This window comes from Cebus imitator, unplaced genomic scaffold, assembly GCF_001604975.1.
Source record: "Cebus imitator isolate Cc_AM_T3 unplaced genomic scaffold, Cebus_imitator-1.0 Scaffold266, whole genome shotgun sequence".
In the NCBI taxonomy this organism is placed as follows: Eukaryota; Metazoa; Chordata; class Mammalia; order Primates; family Cebidae; genus Cebus; species Cebus imitator.
The window spans coordinates 2,018,135-2,036,813 of record NW_016107581.1 but is presented as its reverse complement, the minus strand read 5'-3'; the positions used below and the strand labels follow the sequence as shown (position 1 = coordinate 2,036,813).

Sequence of the window (18,679 nt, the reverse complement as noted above, 5' to 3'; positions counted from 1 at the left end):
AAAAAAAAAAAAAAAGATATTTCAAGGTTCTGTGTGCCATGGGCTGAAGGCTTTGTAAGTAACCCCTTTTTACAGAAGGGTCGGTGGCAGCCCAGAAGTCTCCTGGTGGTGGGCCTGGGATTTGAGCTGGTGGGTCCAGAAGTGGGCTTGGGACCCAGCTCTCAATTTTAGAAATAAGTAATGATTGGCCAGAAATAACAATAACGGGCCCATGGTTGCTGCTTCACTTCCGCAGGGAGTTGACATCCGTCACAACAAGGACCGAAAGGTTCGGCGCAAGGAGCCCAAGAGCCAGGATATCTACCTGAGGCTGTTGGTCAAGGTGAGCTTGGGCCCCGAGGTCTTTTGGGGAGGGTCACCCCAGGACTGTGACTTTCAGATCCTCTCTTCTATTGCCAGCACTAGGCTCCTCCCAGGGGCCTGCTGGCTGGGCTCGCATTTTGTCCCAGGGCCTCCAGCGCTTGTATTTCCGGCCTCTAAGCTGTGTAGAGCTTCAGAATGGAGCAGGGATTTTCTAGGTCCTGGGCCAGCTCTCTCCCACTAGGTCAGTGGGTTGGGGGAAGGGATAAAGATTGTTTTAGTCTAGATCATATATTTGCCCCCTCACTGGAAGTCTGTCTCGGCTTCTCACTCTCTTTCCTTTCTCCAGCTGTACAGGTTTCTGGCCAGGCGAACCAACTCCACGTTTAACCAGGTTGTGCTGAAGAGGTTGTTTATGAGTCGCACCAACCGGCCACCTCTGTCCCTTTCCCGGATGGTGAGTGGCTGGTCCGGAGAGCACAGTGGACCTGGGAGCCACGGGGTCTTGTCTGTCCGGAAGGGAGGCAGGGATGGGAGCTCTGCAGGAGCAACCTGGGCATCATGGCCTTGTCTCAGCCACTAATGTCCATGGGCAGCTGGCGAGGCTCCTGGGCCTCCTCTCCTTCTCATTGTGAGGTGGAGGTGTCTTGGTGGCTTCAGGATATTTCCCCGAGGCTCTAAGTCATAACTGAGTTTTATGTCAAAAGCCCTGCTGAGGGAGGCCCTCTTGAACAGTGTGCATTTTTTTTTTTTACCTGGAGATTTCCCCAGCTGGACCTGAGAGGAGGCCTGTGGGGTGTGAGAGGTGTGGGGTGAGTGGAGTGGGGGGTCCCGTTAGCGGGCACAGCTGTTGTGGTCCAGGATGCCTGCAGCGGGGCTGGATGTCAACAGCAGATGGACTTAGGGTGTGCATCCTCCTCACCCCCAGATCCGGAAGATGAAGCTTCCTGGCCGGGAAAACAAAACGGCCGTGGTTGTGGGGACCATAACGGATGACGTGCGGGTTCAGGAGGTGCCTAAACTGAAGGTGAGCTGGTGGGGGGGCAGGGGCAGACCCATCAAATCCTCGCTGTGCTGTGCTAGTCCATCCTCAGTCTTGCCACCTCTAGTGACAAGCATCCTGCCTATCTGAGTGGCTTTGGGCATGGGTGTGGGTTGTCTCTGGCATTGTTGGTGGTGAGGTCCCCTAGGCAAGCTTCTTCTGGGGCGAATTGTAAACTCTTAGTGGTGGCCCCTAGAGCCCGACAGCCTGGGACAAGTCTGAACCCCATTGTCACCTCTGAACAGGTCTTTTTGCCCCATTTTCCTTGCTGTTATTCCTAGCATACCACCAGGGGTGTGATGTGAAGCGTTTCTAGAGATGGTGTTGAGAACAGCTGCTGTCGGCCCGGGTGCTCCGGGTAATCACTGATGTGTGGGTTACCAGGGCTCCACTATGCCAAGGCAGTGGACGGAGGGCGAGTCCCGGCAGTCCCTGGGTGACTACGCAGGGGTCTGACCCGCCGTCCGTATCCTCTCCACCAGGTGTGTGCGCTGCGTGTGACCAGCCGGGCCCGCAGCCGTATCCTCAAGGCGGGCGGCAAGATCCTCACTTTCGACCAGCTGGCCCTGGACTCCCCCAAGGGCTGCGGGACCGTCCTGCTCTCCGGTGAGTGATGCGTAGGCGGTGAGGTTGGTGTGGGCTGTGTGGCTGCTGGCAGCCTTCACCCTCCTGGGTCTGGAATAGCAGAAGCTGGGCGCTGGATCCTGGTCTCAGCCAGTTCTCCTTTCCCCTCCCTAGGTCCTCGCAAGGGCCGAGAGGTGTACCGGCATTTCGGCAAGGCCCCAGGAACTCCGCACAGCCACACCAAGTGAGTATTGGGCCCCCAAGCCCGGCCCCTCCCCCAAACTCAGCCAGCCCCAGGCCTTCTGGAACCCTCTTGTCTGCTTTTCCCTTTAATACTGCTCAGAGCTGTGTTTTCCAGGCCGGAGCAGTCATCTCCTGGGGGAGGCTGTGGTTTGGCGGCCTCTGCTGCCCAGGCTGAGGACCATCCAGGTGGCAGGGCAGGCGCTGCCACTGACCCTCCTGGGGCTGAATGTGACTGTGCTTGTGGGGTTCCTTTGCCACTCCACAATGGCCTCCCTTCTCACTCCCTCCTCTCCCCACAGACCCTACGTTCGCTCCAAGGGCCGGAAGTTTGAGCGCGCCAGAGGCCGACGGGCCAGCCGAGGCTACAAAAACTAACCCTGGATCCTGCCCTCTTAATAAAAAGATTTTGGATGCGAACAGTCCCCTGTGTGTGTTATTGGGGGATGGGTTGGGAATTGGTGCCTGCGGGTGAGAATGCATTTGGTTTGGGGACCGGGAAACCCAGCCAATGAAGACCAGCGTCGGGGAGGGGCCCAGTCCTCCTCCTGCCCCCACCACCTCAGAAGCTCCCTGCCTCCTTCCCAACAGCCAGGTGGCAGGTGTCAGCTTCCTCGGATGGGCCACACCCGCCCCTCCTTGGTGCTGGGATGGTGAGTGGGGTGTGGACCAGGAAGTTTGGGGTGCAGGCAGGGCTGCGGGGAGGGAGGGGCTGCCTGGGAACAGGTGAGGCGCTCCTAACTCCTCCCCCCAGCACCTGGAAGCTGGAGTCTGAAGGGCCAATCACGCGGCCCCCTCACTGTGAGCGGTGAGCCAGCACTCCGTAAGTAAAAGTGTGAGCCACACCCCCGGACCTCCTGTGGAGGCCCTCCTGTGTTTGCTCAAGGGGCCGGGTTCCCTGGATTTCGGGCTGAGTTCAGAGGCCAGGAAAGCACCGCAGAAGGAGAAGCTGGTGAGCTACAGCCCATGTCCTCGGGAAAGGCAAACGTTGGAAGGGAGGCCCTGGAGCCGGGCTGTCGCTGCTGTGGACGGCCCTGGCAAGGGGGATGGATGGGGGTGGGGCAGGGAGGCTGGTCCGGCTTGACTCCTTCCTTCTCTTTGCAGCTCCCTGCTGCGGTCTGGAGGAAGCAGCCACCTGGGTTGCTGGGATTGGACTGACGGGCCACTCGTTTGCAGGGATCAAGGGTTCAGAGTGCTCGAGATTGGGTCAGGAGCCTCAAGGAGGCCACTGGGGCTTGGGAGAGAAACAGGGCAAGATATAATAGAGTGGTCCCCGTCCAGGAAGAAGTGGCTGGGCAGCTGGCGGGAGGAGACAGGATTTAGGTAGAAACCAGGCTGGGGACATCTTGGTCAGGGCTCTCCGCAGATCAGAGGACGGTGGCTGCTTAGGTGGCCCTCACTCCTAGACGGGCAGCTGAGATCACAGACGGGTCCCACAGTCATGGAGACCCCTGTAGCGCACGTCACCCTCCACTGCAGCAGCCGGAGGGAGACTTGAGGGTCCAGGGAGCAGGGTCCCCCATTGACGGGGTAGGGAAAGGTTTGCTGAGCCTCTGGCATTTCTCCAAGGTTTAGCAAGCAGGCCCAATGGGGAGGCGTCTTGTCTGGTCTGCGGATGAGAGCTGGTGAGCAGGAGAAATTCACGGGGCCGACTGATTCAGCCGGAAACAGATGCTCCACCAGGCGGTCTGATACGGCGACTGAAGCCATTGGTGTTTGCCAGACAGTCGAAGGACAGTCAGTCGTGCTCTTGGCGGGGGGCAGGCAGGCAGCCTGCCATGCCTTTATGTAAGGACCTTTGGGTGACTGGAGACAGACAGCCTGTTGCCTGGAGATGATCAACTGGTCAGCCTGACTAAATTCAGGACAGCTGAAGGGTCTGGTGGGGCTCTGTGTGACTGGTGGGTTGGAGGCTGTCGTGTGGCTGAGCGGAGATGGCCAGCTGATGGGTCACACAGTTGGGGATGGTGTCAGGAGGTCAGCCTGACCCGCAGAGACGGCTGGCTGGAAGGTTACGGAGGGCCAGCCAGGGATGGTGCCGGCTGGACGCAGGCAGGTGGCGGGTCTGAGTGGCCTGACACGTTGGATAGTCGCTTATTTGGGCCGTGTGATTGTCAGGACAGTGAGGGAGGGCCTGCTTCTGGGAGCCATTTGGACATCTGTGGGGCCGCTCTGGAGGCCTCGGATGACCACATAGGGTCTGCCTATCAGAACCCCCCGATGGTCACAGTCCCTAAAGACAGCCAGACCCCTGGGGACCCAGTCTCTCACAGTCAGTCCTCCCACCTGAGTGACCCCGATGGCGGCCTCCCAGCTGGCGGCCCTGGAAGAAGTGGACTCCGGTCCTGGGGTGTTGCCCCTGACGGAGGCCAGCTCCGGCTTCCTATATTCTGAGGGCCAGCGGCTGGCCCTGGAGGCTCTACTGAGTGAGGGCGTGGAGGCATTCCAGGCCTGTGTGCGGCGTGAGGAACTGCAGCCCTTCCTCAGTGCGGATGAGGTCCAGGGCTTGGCAGCAGCAGCTGAAAACTGGACAGTGGCCAGGCAGGAGCCCGGTGGGACGGTAGAGGGAGCCACCACCGCCGATGGGGACGCAAGCAGCCTGAGCTACTGGCCTGGGCAGTCGGAGCAGCCGGCGCCCGTCCTCCGGCTAGGCTGGCCAGCGGACTCTGCGTGGAAAGGCATCACCCGGGCGCAGCTGTACACACAGCCCCCCGGAGAGGGCAAGCCACCTCTCAAGGAGCTGGTGCGGCAGGAGATCCAGGCTGCTCACAAGGTGGGTGTCGTGGGGACCCGGTGTCCATTCCCCAGACCGGGATGTCCTCATATTTCAGCCCCAGAATGGGGACCCAGGCGTCTCTCCCTTGTCCTCCCAGGACTTCCAACTCCACACCCCTACCCTAAAGGACCTGTACCTCTGGGACCCAGGAATCCACACCTTCCAGCCCGAGGACTCAGGTGCCTACCTCCTCAGACCTCATCCTTACTCTCAGAAATAGCGGCCCCTCTTGGTGGCTCATGCCTGTAATCCCAGCAATTTGGAAGGGCCAGGTGGGTGGATCACCTGAGGTCAGGAGTTCGAGACCATCCTGGCCAACATAAAGAAACCCTGTCTCTACTAAAAATATAAAAATTAGATTATAGGTGTGGTGTGTGCCTGTAATCCCAGCTACTCGGGAGGCTGAGGCAGGAGAATGGTTTGAACCGGGAGGCAGAGGTTGCGGTGAGCCGAGATCGTGCCATCGCCGTCCAGCCCCAGCAACAGTGCAAGACTCCATCTCAAAGAAACAAAAAGCAACTAACAAACAAAAACCAAGCAAACACGTGATGCGCGATGACAGTTTTCCAGCATTTAGGGGCCGGGAATCTCGAGGAGGGGCTGGGGTTGTTGTGGAGGGGCAGTGTTTTGCTCATTCGCATGTAGGTGCTATTTGAACAGCAGTGTATGTCTGGGGTCTCCCCTTAGCCCCTGTGAATGTGAAACTCCCAGCCCTCAGAGCACTTTACTCCCAGGTCCCGGACATCAGGCTTCCCACACCCTCTGACTGTGCCTCAGCCAGGGTCCGTTCACGCATCCACCTCCCCCCACCCAGCCAGGCTCGGTTCACACATCCACTTCCCCTCCCCAAGCCAGGGTCCGTTCACGCATCCACCTCCCCCCACCCAGCCAGGCTCGGTTCACACATCCACTTCCCCTCCCCAAGCCAGGGTCCGTTCACGCATCCACCTCCCCCCACCCAGCCAGGCTCGGTTCACACATCCACTTCCCCTCCCCAAGCCAGGGTCCGTTCACGCATCCACCTCCCCCCACCCAGCCAGGCTCGGTTCACACATCCACTTCCCCTCCCCAAGCCAGGGTCCGTTCACGCATCCACCTCCCCCCACCCAGCCAGGCTCGGTTCACACATCCACTTCCCCTCCCCAAGCCAGGGTCCGTTCACGCATCCACCTCCCCCCACCCAGCCAGGCTCGGTTCACACATCCACCTCCCCTCCCCAAGCCAGGGTCCGTTCACGCATCCACCTCCCCCCACCCAGCCAGGCTCGGTTCACACATCCACTTCCCCTCCCCAAGCCAGGGTCCGTTCACGCATCCACCTCCCCCCACCCAGCCAGGCTCGGTTCACGCATCCACCTCCCCTCCCCCACCCCCAGCTGGTGGCCGTGGTCATGGACGTCTTCACTGACCCAGACCTGCTTTTGGACTTGGTGAACGCCGCCACGCGCCGATGGGTACCTGTCTACCTGCTCCTGGACCGCCAGCAGCTGCCTGCCTTCCTGGCACTGGCCCAGCAGCTCGGGGTGAACCCGTGGGCCACAGAGGTAGGGGTTGGGACAGGGGGACCTATAAGTCCCCATTCCCCCGGCTTGGGGGCGGTGGGGGGAGACCCTTCCATGGAGCCCCAGGCCACTGAGATGGATGCTAGCAGGGGCGGTGGATCTGACGCCCGCAGCAGTGGGGAAGTAGGAGTGGGCATTCCTGAGGGGTCTTGAGTCACTGAGTTTGGCGTATCCCCAAGAAACGCCTGAGGGTCGATATCAGTGGCTCTGAAGAAGCTGAGACAGATAATACTTTTTTGGCGGGCGGAGGGAGAGAGAGAGAGATGGAGTCTTGCTCTGTCGCCCAGGCTAGAGTACAGTGGTCTGATCTCGGCACTGCAACCTCTGCCTTCCGGGTTCAAATGATTCTCCTGCCTCAGATTCCACAGCAGCTGGGATTACAGGCATGCGCCACCACGCCCAGCTAATTTTTGTAATTTTAGTAGAGACGGGATTTCGCCATGTTGGCCAGGCTGGTCTCAAATTCCTGACCTCAGGTGATCCGTCTGCCTCGGCCTCCCAGAGTGCTGGGATTACAGGCATGAGCCACTGCGCCCAGCCTTGGACAGATACTTCTGTCTGGTAGAACCAGCCTGGAGGGACCCTGAATCCATGGGGTGGGCCTCAGCAAGGGTGCGCCCTCCACTCCCCACACCAACAGAACGTGGATATCCGCGTCGTGCGGGGCTGCAGCTTCCAGAGCCGCTGGCGACGGCAGGTGAGCGGCGCCATGCGGGAGAAGTTTGTGCTGCTGGACGGCGAGAGGGTCATCTCAGGATCCTACAGGTGTAGCCCCCACCCCGCCCCCCACGTCCCTGCATCCTGTACCCCACTCTCCATGTGTTCAGAGGACAGCTGGCAGCCCCTGCCCAGGCCTCTCTTTTCTCACCTTTATAATGGGGGCGAAAGATCCTTTCCTGGGGAGGAGGTGGGTGCTGGGGCCGGCCCTGGTGCTGACCCGTCGAGTGGCCTTGGGTAAGTCTGTTTCTCTTTGACCCTGTGTTTTCTCATTTGGAAAACTGGGCAAAGTTTGGGGGTGGGGTTTGTTCAAAATCAGGAGCACCTGGATTGGGATCTGAGCTCTGCTTTCGGTAAATAACTCCACCTAGGCCAGGTGCGGTGGCTCACGCCTGTAATCCCAGCACTTTGGGAGGCCCAGGTGGGTGGATCACGAGGTCAGGAGTTTCAGACCAGCTTGGTCAATACGGTGAAACGCTATCTCTACTAAAAATACAAAAATTAGCCAGGTGTGGTGGTGGGCACCTGTAATCCCAGCTATTCGGGAGGCTGAGGCAGAAGAATCGCTTGAACACGGGAGATGGAGGTTGCGGTGAGCCGAGATCGCGCCATTGCACTCTAGCCTGGGTGACAAGAGCAAAACTCCTTCTAAAAAAAAAAAAAAAAAAGTGAGGAGCCAGGCGCAGTGGCTCATACACCTGTAATTCCAAAATTTTGAGAGGCCAAGGCAGGTGGATCCCTTGAGCTCAGGAGGTTGAGACCAGCCTGGGCAACATGGTGAAACCCCATCTCTACAAAAAGTACAAAAATTAGCCAGGCAAGGTGGTACATGCCTGTGGTCCCAGCTACTTGAGGGACTGAAGCAGAAGGATTGTTTGACCCCGGGGGATTGAGGCTGCAGTGAGCCGAGTTGGCATCACTGCACTACAGCCTGGATATCATTGATATCAAAGTGAGACCCTGTCTCAAAAAAAAGAATGTGGCAAATATAATGTAGCCTTTTCTTGATGACTCGGGGAAATCACTTATGATCAAAAATTGTATTTCTGCTTGTAATCCCAGCACTTTGGGAGGCCAAAGTGAGACCCCTTGAGGTCAGGAATTTGAGATCAGCCTGGCCAACGTGGTGAAACCCTGTCTCTACTAAGAATACAAAAATTAGCAGGGCATAGTGATGCATGGCTGTAATCCCAGCTACTCGAGAGGCTGAGGCAGGAGAATAGCTTGAACACAGGAGGCAGAAGCTGCAGTGAGCCAAGTCTGCACCACTGCACTTCAGTCTGGGTGACAAGAGTAAAACACTGTCTCAAAAAAAAAAAAAAAAAAACTACTGTATTTCAATTCAATAAGCATTTACTGAGCCTCTCTACTTTGTGCCAAGTACTACACATTGACCTTTAACCATTTTTTAATTTAGTTTAAAACTAGGCCTTGAAAACATTATGCTAAATGAAAGATGTCAGACCCAAAGGACCATAAATTTGTATGATTCCATTTATATGAAATGCCAAGAATAGTAATGGCAAGTCTGTAAAGACAGAAAGTAGATGAGTGGCTGCCCGGGGCTAGGAGGACTGGGGCGCAGTGGCTAGTGCGTGGTGATGACGACAATCTAATGACATCTGGGGCAATGATAATGCTCTGCTGATTGTGGTGGTGGAGACACAACTCTGAATATATCAAAAAGCGACTCCACAGTACACTGTAAAGAAGTGAACTGTGCAGTGTGTGAAATATATCACAATAAAGCCTATTTTCTAAAACAAAAAAATGTTGGCAATGTTTGGAAAATAGAAAGAGACAGTACCTGAACAAGGATGAGGAAGGGAGGAGAGTGGGCCGGGCTGGGTCAAAATTATGATCAGTCCCTATTTGTCTCCGTAGGATCCTTTGCCCCTCCTGGACTAGCTTAGGACACTCTGCTACTCCACCGTCTACTCTCCAGCCTGTTCCCATGCCTGCCTGTGACAGCTTCTATAGCATCTGCTGCTCCCCATCAGCTCTGGTTCGGAAAACCACAGAGGTTCAAGGCTGGGCTTGGGAGTTGGAAAGCCTCAGGTTTTAGGATGAGGGTGTGACCTGTACCAGCAATGTGACCTTTGGCAAATTTTTTAACCCCACCACTTTTTTTTTTTCTTTTNTCTCAAAAAAAAAAAAAAAATGGCCCTTCATGGTGACTTATGCCTGTAATCCCAGCACTTTAACAGGCCAAGGCAGGCATTATCAGCTGAGGTCAGGAGTTCAAGACCAGCCTAGCCAACATGGTGACACCCCTGTCTTCCCAGCTACTTGGGAGGTTGAGGCAGGAGAATCACTTGAACGCAGGAGACGGAGGCTGCAGTGAGCCAAGATCACGCCAGTGCACTCCAGCCTGGGAGACAGAGTGAGACTCAGTCTCAAAAACAACACACAAAAACAGAAACTCCAAATAATAACAGCACCTACCTCACAGGGTCACAGCACAGTGTGGGAGGAGAGGCGTGTGACCTCCGGGATCAGACTTTTCAAATTCTAGCTCTGTCAGTTCCTCGCTGTGTGGCCTCAGGCAACTTGCTTCACCCATCTGTGTCTTGGTTTCCCCCTCTACATCAAGGGCTGATAGGGTTAGAGCCTCTGGAACCAGGTCCCTCAACAGGGCTAGCACCCACACTTGGGCTGGCTGAGTCTTTGCTGCGGGGCCGCTGGGTGCGTTGTGGGAGATTGCTCGGCATCTTCAGCCTCAGCCCAGCAGAGGGCAGTAGCATCGCACGCCCCACACCGGCGGTGTTCCTGCCAATTAGAGCCACTGAAAACCTCTTCAGACAGCAGAGATGCCTGCTGGGGAGCACAAGTGCCCAGCTGAGAACTATGCTCAGGATCAGTGGCTTTCAACCCTGTGCGTGCACCACAATCCCTGGGAGCGCTTGTTAAAGCACAGCTTTTGTAGCAGATGATTCAAGAAATGGAAAAGGAGAGAGAAAAAGGAAGAAGGCCAGGCACAGTAGCTCATGCCTGCACTTTGGAAGGCTGAGGCGGGAGGATCGCTTGAGCCCAGGACCTCAAGACCAGCCTGGGTGACACAGCGGGACCCCATCTCTACAAGAATTAAATGCAAATTAGTCAGGCGTGGTGGTTCGCACTTGTATTCCCAGCTACTCAGGAGGCTGAGGTGGGAGGATCTCTTGAGGCGCGGAGGTAGAGGCTGCAGTGAGCCAAGATTGCACCACTGCACTCCAGCCTGGGCAGCAGAGTAAAGCCCCGTTTCAAAAGAAAGGGAAGGAAGAAAGGGAGGGAGGAAGGAAGGAGAGAAAACAACACACTCCCACGCCCACTCCCGTTCATCGTGCCTAGAACAGGGCCTGAGAATCTGCATTTTCAGTGACTTTGATGCTGCTGCTGTTTCTGGTCCAGGGACCACATTTTGAAAACCAGTGGAATTGAGACTGGGATGTTTGGAAGAGTGCTGACCTTCCCAGCTTTGAGTGAGGATTTTCAGTGGCATGTGACATAAGACAGGCTTGGCCATGTGCCGTGGCTCACACCTGTAATCCCAACACTTTGGGAGGCTGAGGTGGGATGATCAACTGAGCCCAGGAATCCGAGACCAGCCTGGGCAACATAGATGGACCTTATCTCTACGAAAAAAAAAGAGAATGCTCCATAAACATCAGCTGTCGTTTATTATGATATATATATATCTTTTACCATATTTCATGGACTCTAAGGTGCCATCAATGGAAAGAAGCATCCTGATTGAAATGTGAGAAGCTCTGCCTCTTAGAGCCAGTGAAACAGAGTAGCACCGTCAGACCCACCGGCCACGCTCCCCTGCCGCTCAATCAGGCCTGGGGGCTTCTCCGAGCACCGGGCTCATGGTGGACAGCCTTGGAAGGGATGGCCTCTTTGGCCATTTCGTGGGCGAAGGAGACAGGGACATGGAGGGTTGCGGATCTGGGAGACCAGCCCCAGGCCCTGTCCTCCCTGTTGGTCACAGCAAACGTGGAGGAAGCAGCATGCCCAGCCCCAGTGCCAGGCTGGTGGTGGCCCCTGCCGTCTGGCTGCTGGCGGGGCCTGGGGCTCTGTTGCACAGGTGGCCAGCGCAGCAGGTGGTGGTGAGGCTGTAGGTGACGCCCTTGTAGCTGACGGGTTCCTCACGGCCGCAGCTGGTGGCTTGCACGCAGCCTTTGTTGATGATGGGACCGGTGTCTGGGGCAACCCCGCGGCCCGTGAAGCAGTCCTCGTCATCGCCACAGCGCATGGGGGTGCCGGGACACTGCGTGGAGTCGGTGAGCTCACAGAAGATGCAGTCCTTGACACCCGTCGTGCCTGGGGTCAGAGCCATCACCAGAAGCAGCAGCCAGCCCAGGACCATGGTGGTCTGGTGACGCTGACACTGCCCCAGCCAGGCTGCTGGCTTCCCGGACCTCCCGGAACCGCCTCCTGCCCACGCAACTTGGGTCTTGGTCCTGGCCTCCCAGGGTCAGCGCCTGGACTGTCCTCTGTTCCCAACGCCCTGCGTCCCTCTAGGTCCTGGGGATAGAGGGGAGTGGTGGCTGCTCCTCTATCTCATTCAAGTCTGTGAATGGAATGAGTGACCTCACAGACCCCTCAGGGTTCCTACTGGCTGCTCTGGGGATGACGTCACAGGTGAGAGGAGTGGGTGTCACAATTCAAGGGGTAGCCTGCCCACTGACCTGCCAGGGCACAAGAGGACTCTGACACCCCTGCCAAGGTGAAGACGCCCTGAACCCCGAGGACACTGGTCGCAAGCTTGTCCACATTCTCTGTGCTGCACCTGCGAAGGGCTTGAGTTCAGCCTCACACCCCCCTTGGTGACCCCATTTTCCAGATGGGCAAACTGAGGCTGGGGAAGGTGATACATCCGGGGTTCCTGAGCCAGGATGAGGGCCCAGGTTCATTGAATTCCAAAGAGGATGGGAAAGAAAAGGGTGTATGAACTCTTGCTGTGTGCCAAGGTCCATGCTCAGTGCTTGCTTGCTTTTTTTTTGAGACGGAGTTTTGCTCTTGTTGCCAACTGGAGTGCAATGGTGCGATCTTGGCTCACTGCAACCTCCGCCTCCCGGATTCAAGCAACTCTCCTGCCTCAGTCTCCCAAGTAGCTGGGATTACAGGTGCATGCACCACCATGCCCAGATAATTTTGTATTTTTAGTAGAGATGGGGTTTCACCATGTTGATCAGGCGGGTCTCATGACCCACCCACCTTGGTGTCCCAAAGTGCTGGGATTACAGGCGTGAGCCACCATGCCTGTCCATTTTATTTAGTTTTTTATTTTTATTTAAAAATATTGCCTGGGCATGGTGGCTCATGCCTGTAATCCCAGCACTTTGGGAGACCAAGGCGGGCAGATCACCTGATGTCGGGAGTTCGAGATCAGCCTGGCCAAATGGTGAAACCCCATCCTACTAAAAGTACAAAAATTAGCCAGGCGTGATGGTACATGCCTGTAATCCCAAGCTACTCGGGAGGCTGAGGCAGGGAGAATAGCTTAAACCTGGGAGATGGAGGTTATTGTGAGCCAAGATCATGCCACTGCACTCCAGCCTAGGTGACAGAGCAAGACTCTGTCTCAAAAAAAAAAAAAAAAATTAACGATTTTTTTTTAGAGATAGGATCTTGCTCTGTTGCCCAGGGTGGAGTGTAGTGTCACAGTCTTGGCTCACTGCAGCCTTGACCTACCAGGCTCAAGTGATTCTTCTGGCTGAGACTCCAGAGTAGCTGGGACTACAGGCACGCACCACCATGCCCAGCAAATTTTGTAAAATTTTTTGTAGAGATGGGGGTCTCACTATATTGCCCAGGCTGGTCTCGAACTCCTAGCCTCAAGCATTCCTCCTGCCTTGGCTTCTGGGATTACAGGCGTGAGCCACCGCACCCAGCCTTCCTAGGTTTTGGCTCCATATTGCAGATGAGCACTGCGGGGAGCAGGAATGTGGAGTTTGGTGTGCATCCAGGGTTTACTAAATGGCAGTCGTTCTAGGAAGCAGCTGGGTCTTACAACTATCCCTGTGAGTGTTTGGAAGTGAATGCCATCTCTCTCCAAAGAAGAAAACTGAGGCACTGAGGTGTTCCTAAGTGGGAACCAGGTAGAGCCCAGGTTTAAACTCCAGTTGGATTCAGATAAGCTTTTTTTTTTTTTTTTTTTAAAGATAGAGTCTCACTCTGTCACCCAGGCTGGAGTGCAGTGGTGGGATCTTGGCTCACTGCAACCTCTGCCTCCTGGATTCAAGCGATTGTCCTGCCTCAGCCTCCTGAGTAGCTGGGATTATAGGTGTGCAACACCATGCCTGGTTAATTTCTGTATTTTTAGTAGAGAGAGGGTTTCACCATGTTGGTCAGGCTGGTCTCAAACTCCCGACTTTGTGATCTAACTCAGTCTCCCAAAGTGCTGGGATTACAGGCGTGAGCCACTGTGCCTGGCTTTTTTTTTTGGTGGGGGAGGGGGGAACAGGGTCTTGCTCTGTTGCCCAGGCTGGAATGCAGTGGTATGATCACGGCTCACTGCAGCCTCAGTCTCCCAGGCTCAGCCGGGCATGGTGGCTCACGCCTGTAATCCCAGCACTTTGGGAGGCTGAGGTGGGTGGATCACCTGAGGTCAGGAGTTTGAGACCAGCCTGGCCAACGTGGTGACATCTCATCTCTGCTAAAAATACAAAAAAATAGCTGGCCGTTGTGACGGGCGCCTGCAATCCCAGCTACTCAGGAGGCTGATGCAGGAGATTCACTTGAACTCGGGAAGTGGAGGTTGCAGTGAGCCAAGATTGTGCCATTGTGCTCCAGCCTGGGCAGCGGAAACTCTCAAAAAAAAAAATTTTTTTTTTCCCAGGCTCAAGGGATCCCCCCACCTCAGTCTCCCAAGTGGCTGGGAGTGCAGGCGTTTGCTACCACACCTGGCTGTTGTTTTTGATTTTTTGTAGAGACAGGGTCTCGCCATGTTGCCCAGGCTGGTGTCAAACTCCTGGGCTCAAGCAGCCCTCCCGCCTCAGCCTCCCAAAGTGTGAGCCACCGTGCCTAGCCATGATTATAATATAAGCGTCTTAACTTGGGCTGTCTTCACACCACCTCTCGGCGGTAGGGACTTCAGTTCTCCCCATTCTACAAACTGGGAAGCTGAGGCTGGAGAGGTCAGGACTCGCCTGAGGTCCTGCAGCCTCCCCTGGGACCCGGCTGGGGGTGGGGCAGGGCTGACCCCTCACTCCCCGGCCCCCAGCTTCACGTGGAGTGACGCCCGCCTGCACCGAGGCCTGGTGACCCTGCTGACCGGTGAAATCGTCGACGCCTTCAGCCTTGAGTTCCGGACGCTGTATGCGACCTCCTGGCCGCTCCCACCTGCACCCCGCCAGGGACCCTCAGTCATGGGGGGCCTGCAGCGGGGCCACAGCCCGCACCGCGTGTCCCGCCGCCGCTCTGTGGCCCCTGTATCGCCTCCGCCGCCTGATGGCCCGCTGGCCCACCGCCTGGCCGCCTGCCGAGTGTCCCCTGCCACCCCAGGGCCGGCACTCAGTGACATCCTAAGGAGCATGCAGCGCGCCCGGACCTCCAGCGGTCCCCCGGCCCGGCCCAGCCGCTCCCTGTGGGACCTAAGCCGCCTGTCCCAGCTGTCTGGCTCCAGTGATGGGGACAATGAGGTGAGACTTTGTGGCTGGTGCTAGAAGAGATGGAGCCCAGAAAGGGGAGGACGTTTGCCCAGGGTTGTGTAGCCTGGCTTCGGGGACCCTGCTCCAAGCCACAGAGCGCTTCCTGAGGGCCCATGCCCTAGATTCCTAATGGCATCATTTGTTCATTTCCTGCACCCCTACTGCGTGCCAGGCAGGTGGTGCTGGGTGGTGTGGGGCAGAGACAGGAGAGCCCTGGGTGCAAATCCCGGCAGGATACACTAGGTGGGGGTTGGGGGGAAGCCAAATACTTGACTTCTCTGACCCTCAGTATCTTCATCAAGGAATGGGTAGAGCAAGGGCACTCATCTTGTGTTTGGCTGTGGGAGGACGCCATGTGGCTAAATGAAATAGAGCCGTAATGATACAACAATACATTCCTGAAACAGGGAGTTCGAGACCATCCTGGCCAATGTGGTGAAATCCCGTCTCTACTAAAAATAGTAGAAAGATTAGCTGGGTGTGGTGGGCACACCTGTAGTCCCAGCTACTCGGGAGGCTAAGGCAGGAGAATCAGTAGCAGTGAGCCGAGATCGTTCCACTGCACTCTAGCCTGGCAACAGAGTGAGACTGTCTCAAAATAATAAACAATAAATAGGCCAGCTGTGGTGGCTCCCGCCTGTAATCCCATGGGAGGCCGAGGTGGGCAGATCACGAGGTCAGGAGTTGGAGACCAGCCTGGCCAACATAGTGAAACCCCATCTCTACTAAAAATACAGAAATTAGCCAGGCGTGGTGGTGCACACCTGTAATCCCAGCTACTCAGGAGGCTGAGGCAGGAGAATCACTTGAACCTGGGAGGCGGAGGCTGCAGTGAGCCGAGATTGCGCCATTGCACTCCAGTCTGGGCGACAGAATAAGACTCCATCTAATAAATAAATAAATTCCTGAAGTGGAATTTATTTATTTTGTGACATCCTCATCCCAGGCCAGGAAGGCCACATTCCTTTTTTTTTTCTTTTTGAGATAGGATCTTGCTCTGGAATATCCTGGGAATCAAGAATTGTCCCCCTCCATCCCAGGCAAGGAAGCCTCCTAGCTGGAGAGGAGACGGGGGATGGGCAGGGGCAAGGTCCTCACCTCCACCTGGTTCTGAGTGCCCTCACCCAGCATCCCCTCCCTGGGCAAATATTTGCTCCCCCTGGCAGATGCCAGCGCTTCCAGTTCCTCCCCAGCTGCAGAGGTGGGGACCCAGCTCCCTGTCCCCTCTGTAGGTTGCAGGGAGTCCCAGGCCTGCCCTCCCACTTCCCCACTTCCCTCTCTGGCTTCCTTCGCGGTCCTCCTCCTCTGCAGCCCGCTCCTCTCTTTCCCTCCTCCTGCTGCCTCCCTGCCCCTGCCTCTTCCCCTCCTCCTTCCCCTTTCACCCCCTCTGTCTCCTCTTGCTCCTTCCTGGCTCCCTTCCTCCCTCCTCTCCTTTTTTTCTCCTCCCTCACCTTCTCCCTTACCCCTTCCTCCTCCTCTCACCTTTTTTTTTTTTTTTTGGAGACAGGGTTTCACTCTGTCTCCCAGGCTGGAATGCAGTGGCGGGATCTCAGCTCACTGTAGCCTCAACCTCCTGGGCTCAAGCGATCCTCCCACCTCAGCCTCCCAAGTAGCTAGGATTACAGGTGCATCCATCACACCCAGCTAATTTTTGTGTTTTTTGTAGAGATGAAGTCTCGCTGTGTTGCCCAGGTTGGTCTCGAACTCCTGAGCTCAAGCCATCCAAAGTGCTGGGATTAGAGGCGTGAGCCCTCACACCCAGCCTCCACCTCTCACCTCCCTCTCTCCTCTCTTCCCTCCCTTCCCTCCCTCGTCCTCTCCTTCCACCTACCTCACATCCTCTACCACTTTCTTTTTTGTTTTGTTTTTTGAGACTGAGTCTCACTCTGTCACCCAGGCTGGAGTGCAGCGGTGAGATCTCAACTCAATGCCACTGATTCTACCGCAACCTCTGCCTTCCGGGTTCAAGCGATTCTCCTGTCTCAACCACCCACATAGCTGGGATTACAGGTGCCCACCACCACGCCCGGCTAATTTTTCTATTTTTCGTAGAGATGGGGTTTCACCATATTGGCCAGGCTGGTCTCAAACTCCTGACCTCAAGTGATCCAACTGCCTCTGCCTCCCAAAGTGCTGGGATTACAGGCATGAGCCACTGCGCCCGGCTGTGTGTCACTTTCCCTGTTTCTCTCTTGCCTCACCTCCTGCCTTCCCTGGCTCTGGGATGCCCCCAGGTCCCTACCTCAGCCTCCTCTCACCTCTCTCTCTTTCCCTCCACAGCTCAAGAAGTCCTGGGGCTCCAAGGACACCCCAGCCAAGGCTCTGATGAGGCAGCGGGGCACTGGAGGAGGCCCCCGGGGGGAGGCAGACCCCCGACTTCCACTGCCATGGCCCCAGCCCTGGGGCAGTGCCCTGCCCCTGCCCCCTACCCGCCGTCTCCGCTACATGTCCCCAGCCCAAAGGCGGCTTGGTGGGGATGCTACACTGAAACTTCCTGAGCCCAGAGGCGTCAGGCCTACAGACTGGGCACCCCGGCCAGGAGTTGGGGGGCCACCCTGACCAGGAGCCCAAGCCAAATCTGCTGGCCCACCCAAGGAGTAGAGCCAGACTACTGTCAGCTCAGAGCCCCCTGCTGTGCTGCCCTCCCTTGGACAAGGCTTCTGGCCTCGGTGTAAAGTGGAGGGTTGTTCTTGCCTTGTTCTGCAACTTGGGGCCGGCCGGGCGCAGCGGTGCAGGCCTGCGATCCCAGCATTTTGGGAGGCTGAGGTGGGAGGGTTGCTTGAGACCAGGAGTTGCAGACCCACCTGGGAAACACAGGGAGACCCCATCTCTACAATAAATAAAACAAATCAGCTGGGTGTGGTGGCGCACGCCTGTAGTCCCAGCTACTCGGGAGGCTGAGGTGGGAGGGTCTATTGAGCTCAGGAGGTAGAGGCAGCAGTGAGCCAAGATCGTGTCATTGTGCTCCAGCCTGGGCGACACAGCAAGAGGCTGTCTCCTAAAAAAATAAAATAAAAAGCCGGGTGAGGTGGCTCACTCCTGTTATCCCAGCACTTTAGGAGGCTGAAGGCTGGTGGATCACCTGAGGTCAGGAGTTCAAGACCAACCTGACCAACATGGTGAAATTCCATCTCTCCTAAATACAAAAACTAGCCAGGCGTGGTGGTGGTGGACACCTGTAACCCAGATACTTGGGAGGCCAAGCCAGGAGAATCGCTTGAACCCGGGAGACACAGGTTACAGCGAGCCAAGATCATGCCACTGCACTCCAGCCTGGGCAACAGAACAAGACTCCATCTCAAAAAAAAAAGAGAAAAGGACTTGGGCAAGCCCATTGCCTGCACCGGACCTCAGTGTCACAGCCCAGAAAATGGGCTGGAAGTGTCCACCAGCTGCAGATCCTAAAAAGCACAGGCGCTGCTCCCGAGGGTCGGGCCTTCCGGAGGAGAGGCGGGCTCGGGCACCGCTGGAGCTGTGGCGGGAAGACGAGGAGCTGCTGCCAAGCACACTGTGCCCAGGAGCTGTGGGGAAACTGAGGCAAGGAGCTGAATAATGAGGGACTGGAGGGTAGTGCAGACATAGCCGCCGGGCAATGGGGTGGGTGGCGGGACTTTCTGTGGGTGCTGAGGGGACAGGTCTGCCGGAACTCCGCTTTATCTCTGCTTGGAATAAAACTGCTTCATGCCAAAAACGTGTTACCACAGCCTGGCTTCAAATCCAGGAGTCCACAACCCAGCCTGCTCCTCCTTCCGACCCAAAAGTCCAGGCCCCCAGCCCCTCCTCCCTCAGACCCAGGGGTCCAGGCCCCCAGCCCCTCCTCCCTCAGACCCAGGGGTCTCTAC

The 18,679-nt window shown here is 56.6% G+C and overlaps 3 protein-coding genes across 3 annotated transcripts in view; 2 read left to right on the top strand and 1 right to left on the bottom strand.

The window, feature by feature from the left end:
* Positions 1–2,566, top strand: part of RPL18 (ribosomal protein L18) — a 3,976-nt gene extending 1,410 nt beyond the window's left edge. Inside the window, exons 2-7 of the mRNA XM_017500479.2 lie at positions 236–322; positions 650–757; positions 1,229–1,327; positions 1,825–1,948; positions 2,081–2,150; positions 2,449–2,566. Coding sequence (XP_017355968.1) covers positions 236–322; positions 650–757; positions 1,229–1,327; positions 1,825–1,948; positions 2,081–2,150; positions 2,449–2,524 — 564 coding nt within the window. The 3' untranslated portion in view covers positions 2,525–2,566. The remainder of the gene's footprint in view (positions 1–235; positions 323–649; positions 758–1,228; positions 1,328–1,824; positions 1,949–2,080; positions 2,151–2,448) is intronic.
* Positions 2,567–2,668: 102 nt separating this feature from the next.
* Positions 2,669–17,695, top strand: FAM83E (family with sequence similarity 83 member E). Its single transcript, XM_017500473.1, has 6 exons — positions 2,669–3,098; positions 3,251–4,919; positions 6,298–6,465; positions 7,124–7,248; positions 14,411–14,828; positions 17,118–17,695. The coding sequence occupies exons 2-6, from the start codon at positions 4,446–4,448 to the stop codon at positions 17,394–17,396; spliced, it is 1,464 nt and encodes a 487-aa protein (XP_017355962.1). The 5' UTR covers positions 2,669–3,098; positions 3,251–4,445; the 3' UTR covers positions 17,397–17,695.
* On the bottom strand, positions 10,837–12,223 carry SPACA4 (sperm acrosome associated 4). Its single transcript, XM_017500480.2, has one exon. It carries the CDS (start codon positions 11,549–11,551, stop codon positions 11,168–11,170), a length of 384 nt encoding a protein of 127 aa, XP_017355969.1. The 5' UTR covers positions 11,552–12,223; the 3' UTR covers positions 10,837–11,167.
* Positions 17,696–18,679: the final 984 nt, after the last annotated feature.

Excerpts from the sequence above, each read along its gene's own strand:
- FAM83E (XM_017500473.1), top strand. The coding sequence starts at position 4,446 with ATGGCGGCCTCCCAGCTGGCGGCCCTGGAAGAAGTGGACTCCGGTCCT. Across the intron at positions 7,249-14,410 it reads GTCATCTCAGGATCCTACAG|CTTCACGTGGAGTGACGCCC; the intron begins GTGTAGCCCCCA and ends CCCGGCCCCCAG. Across the intron at positions 14,829-17,117 it reads CCAGTGATGGGGACAATGAG|CTCAAGAAGTCCTGGGGCTC; the intron begins GTGAGACTTTGT and ends TTCCCTCCACAG.
- SPACA4 (XM_017500480.2), bottom strand. The coding sequence starts at position 11,551 with ATGGTCCTGGGCTGGCTGCTGCTTCTGGTGATGGCTCTGACCCCAGGC.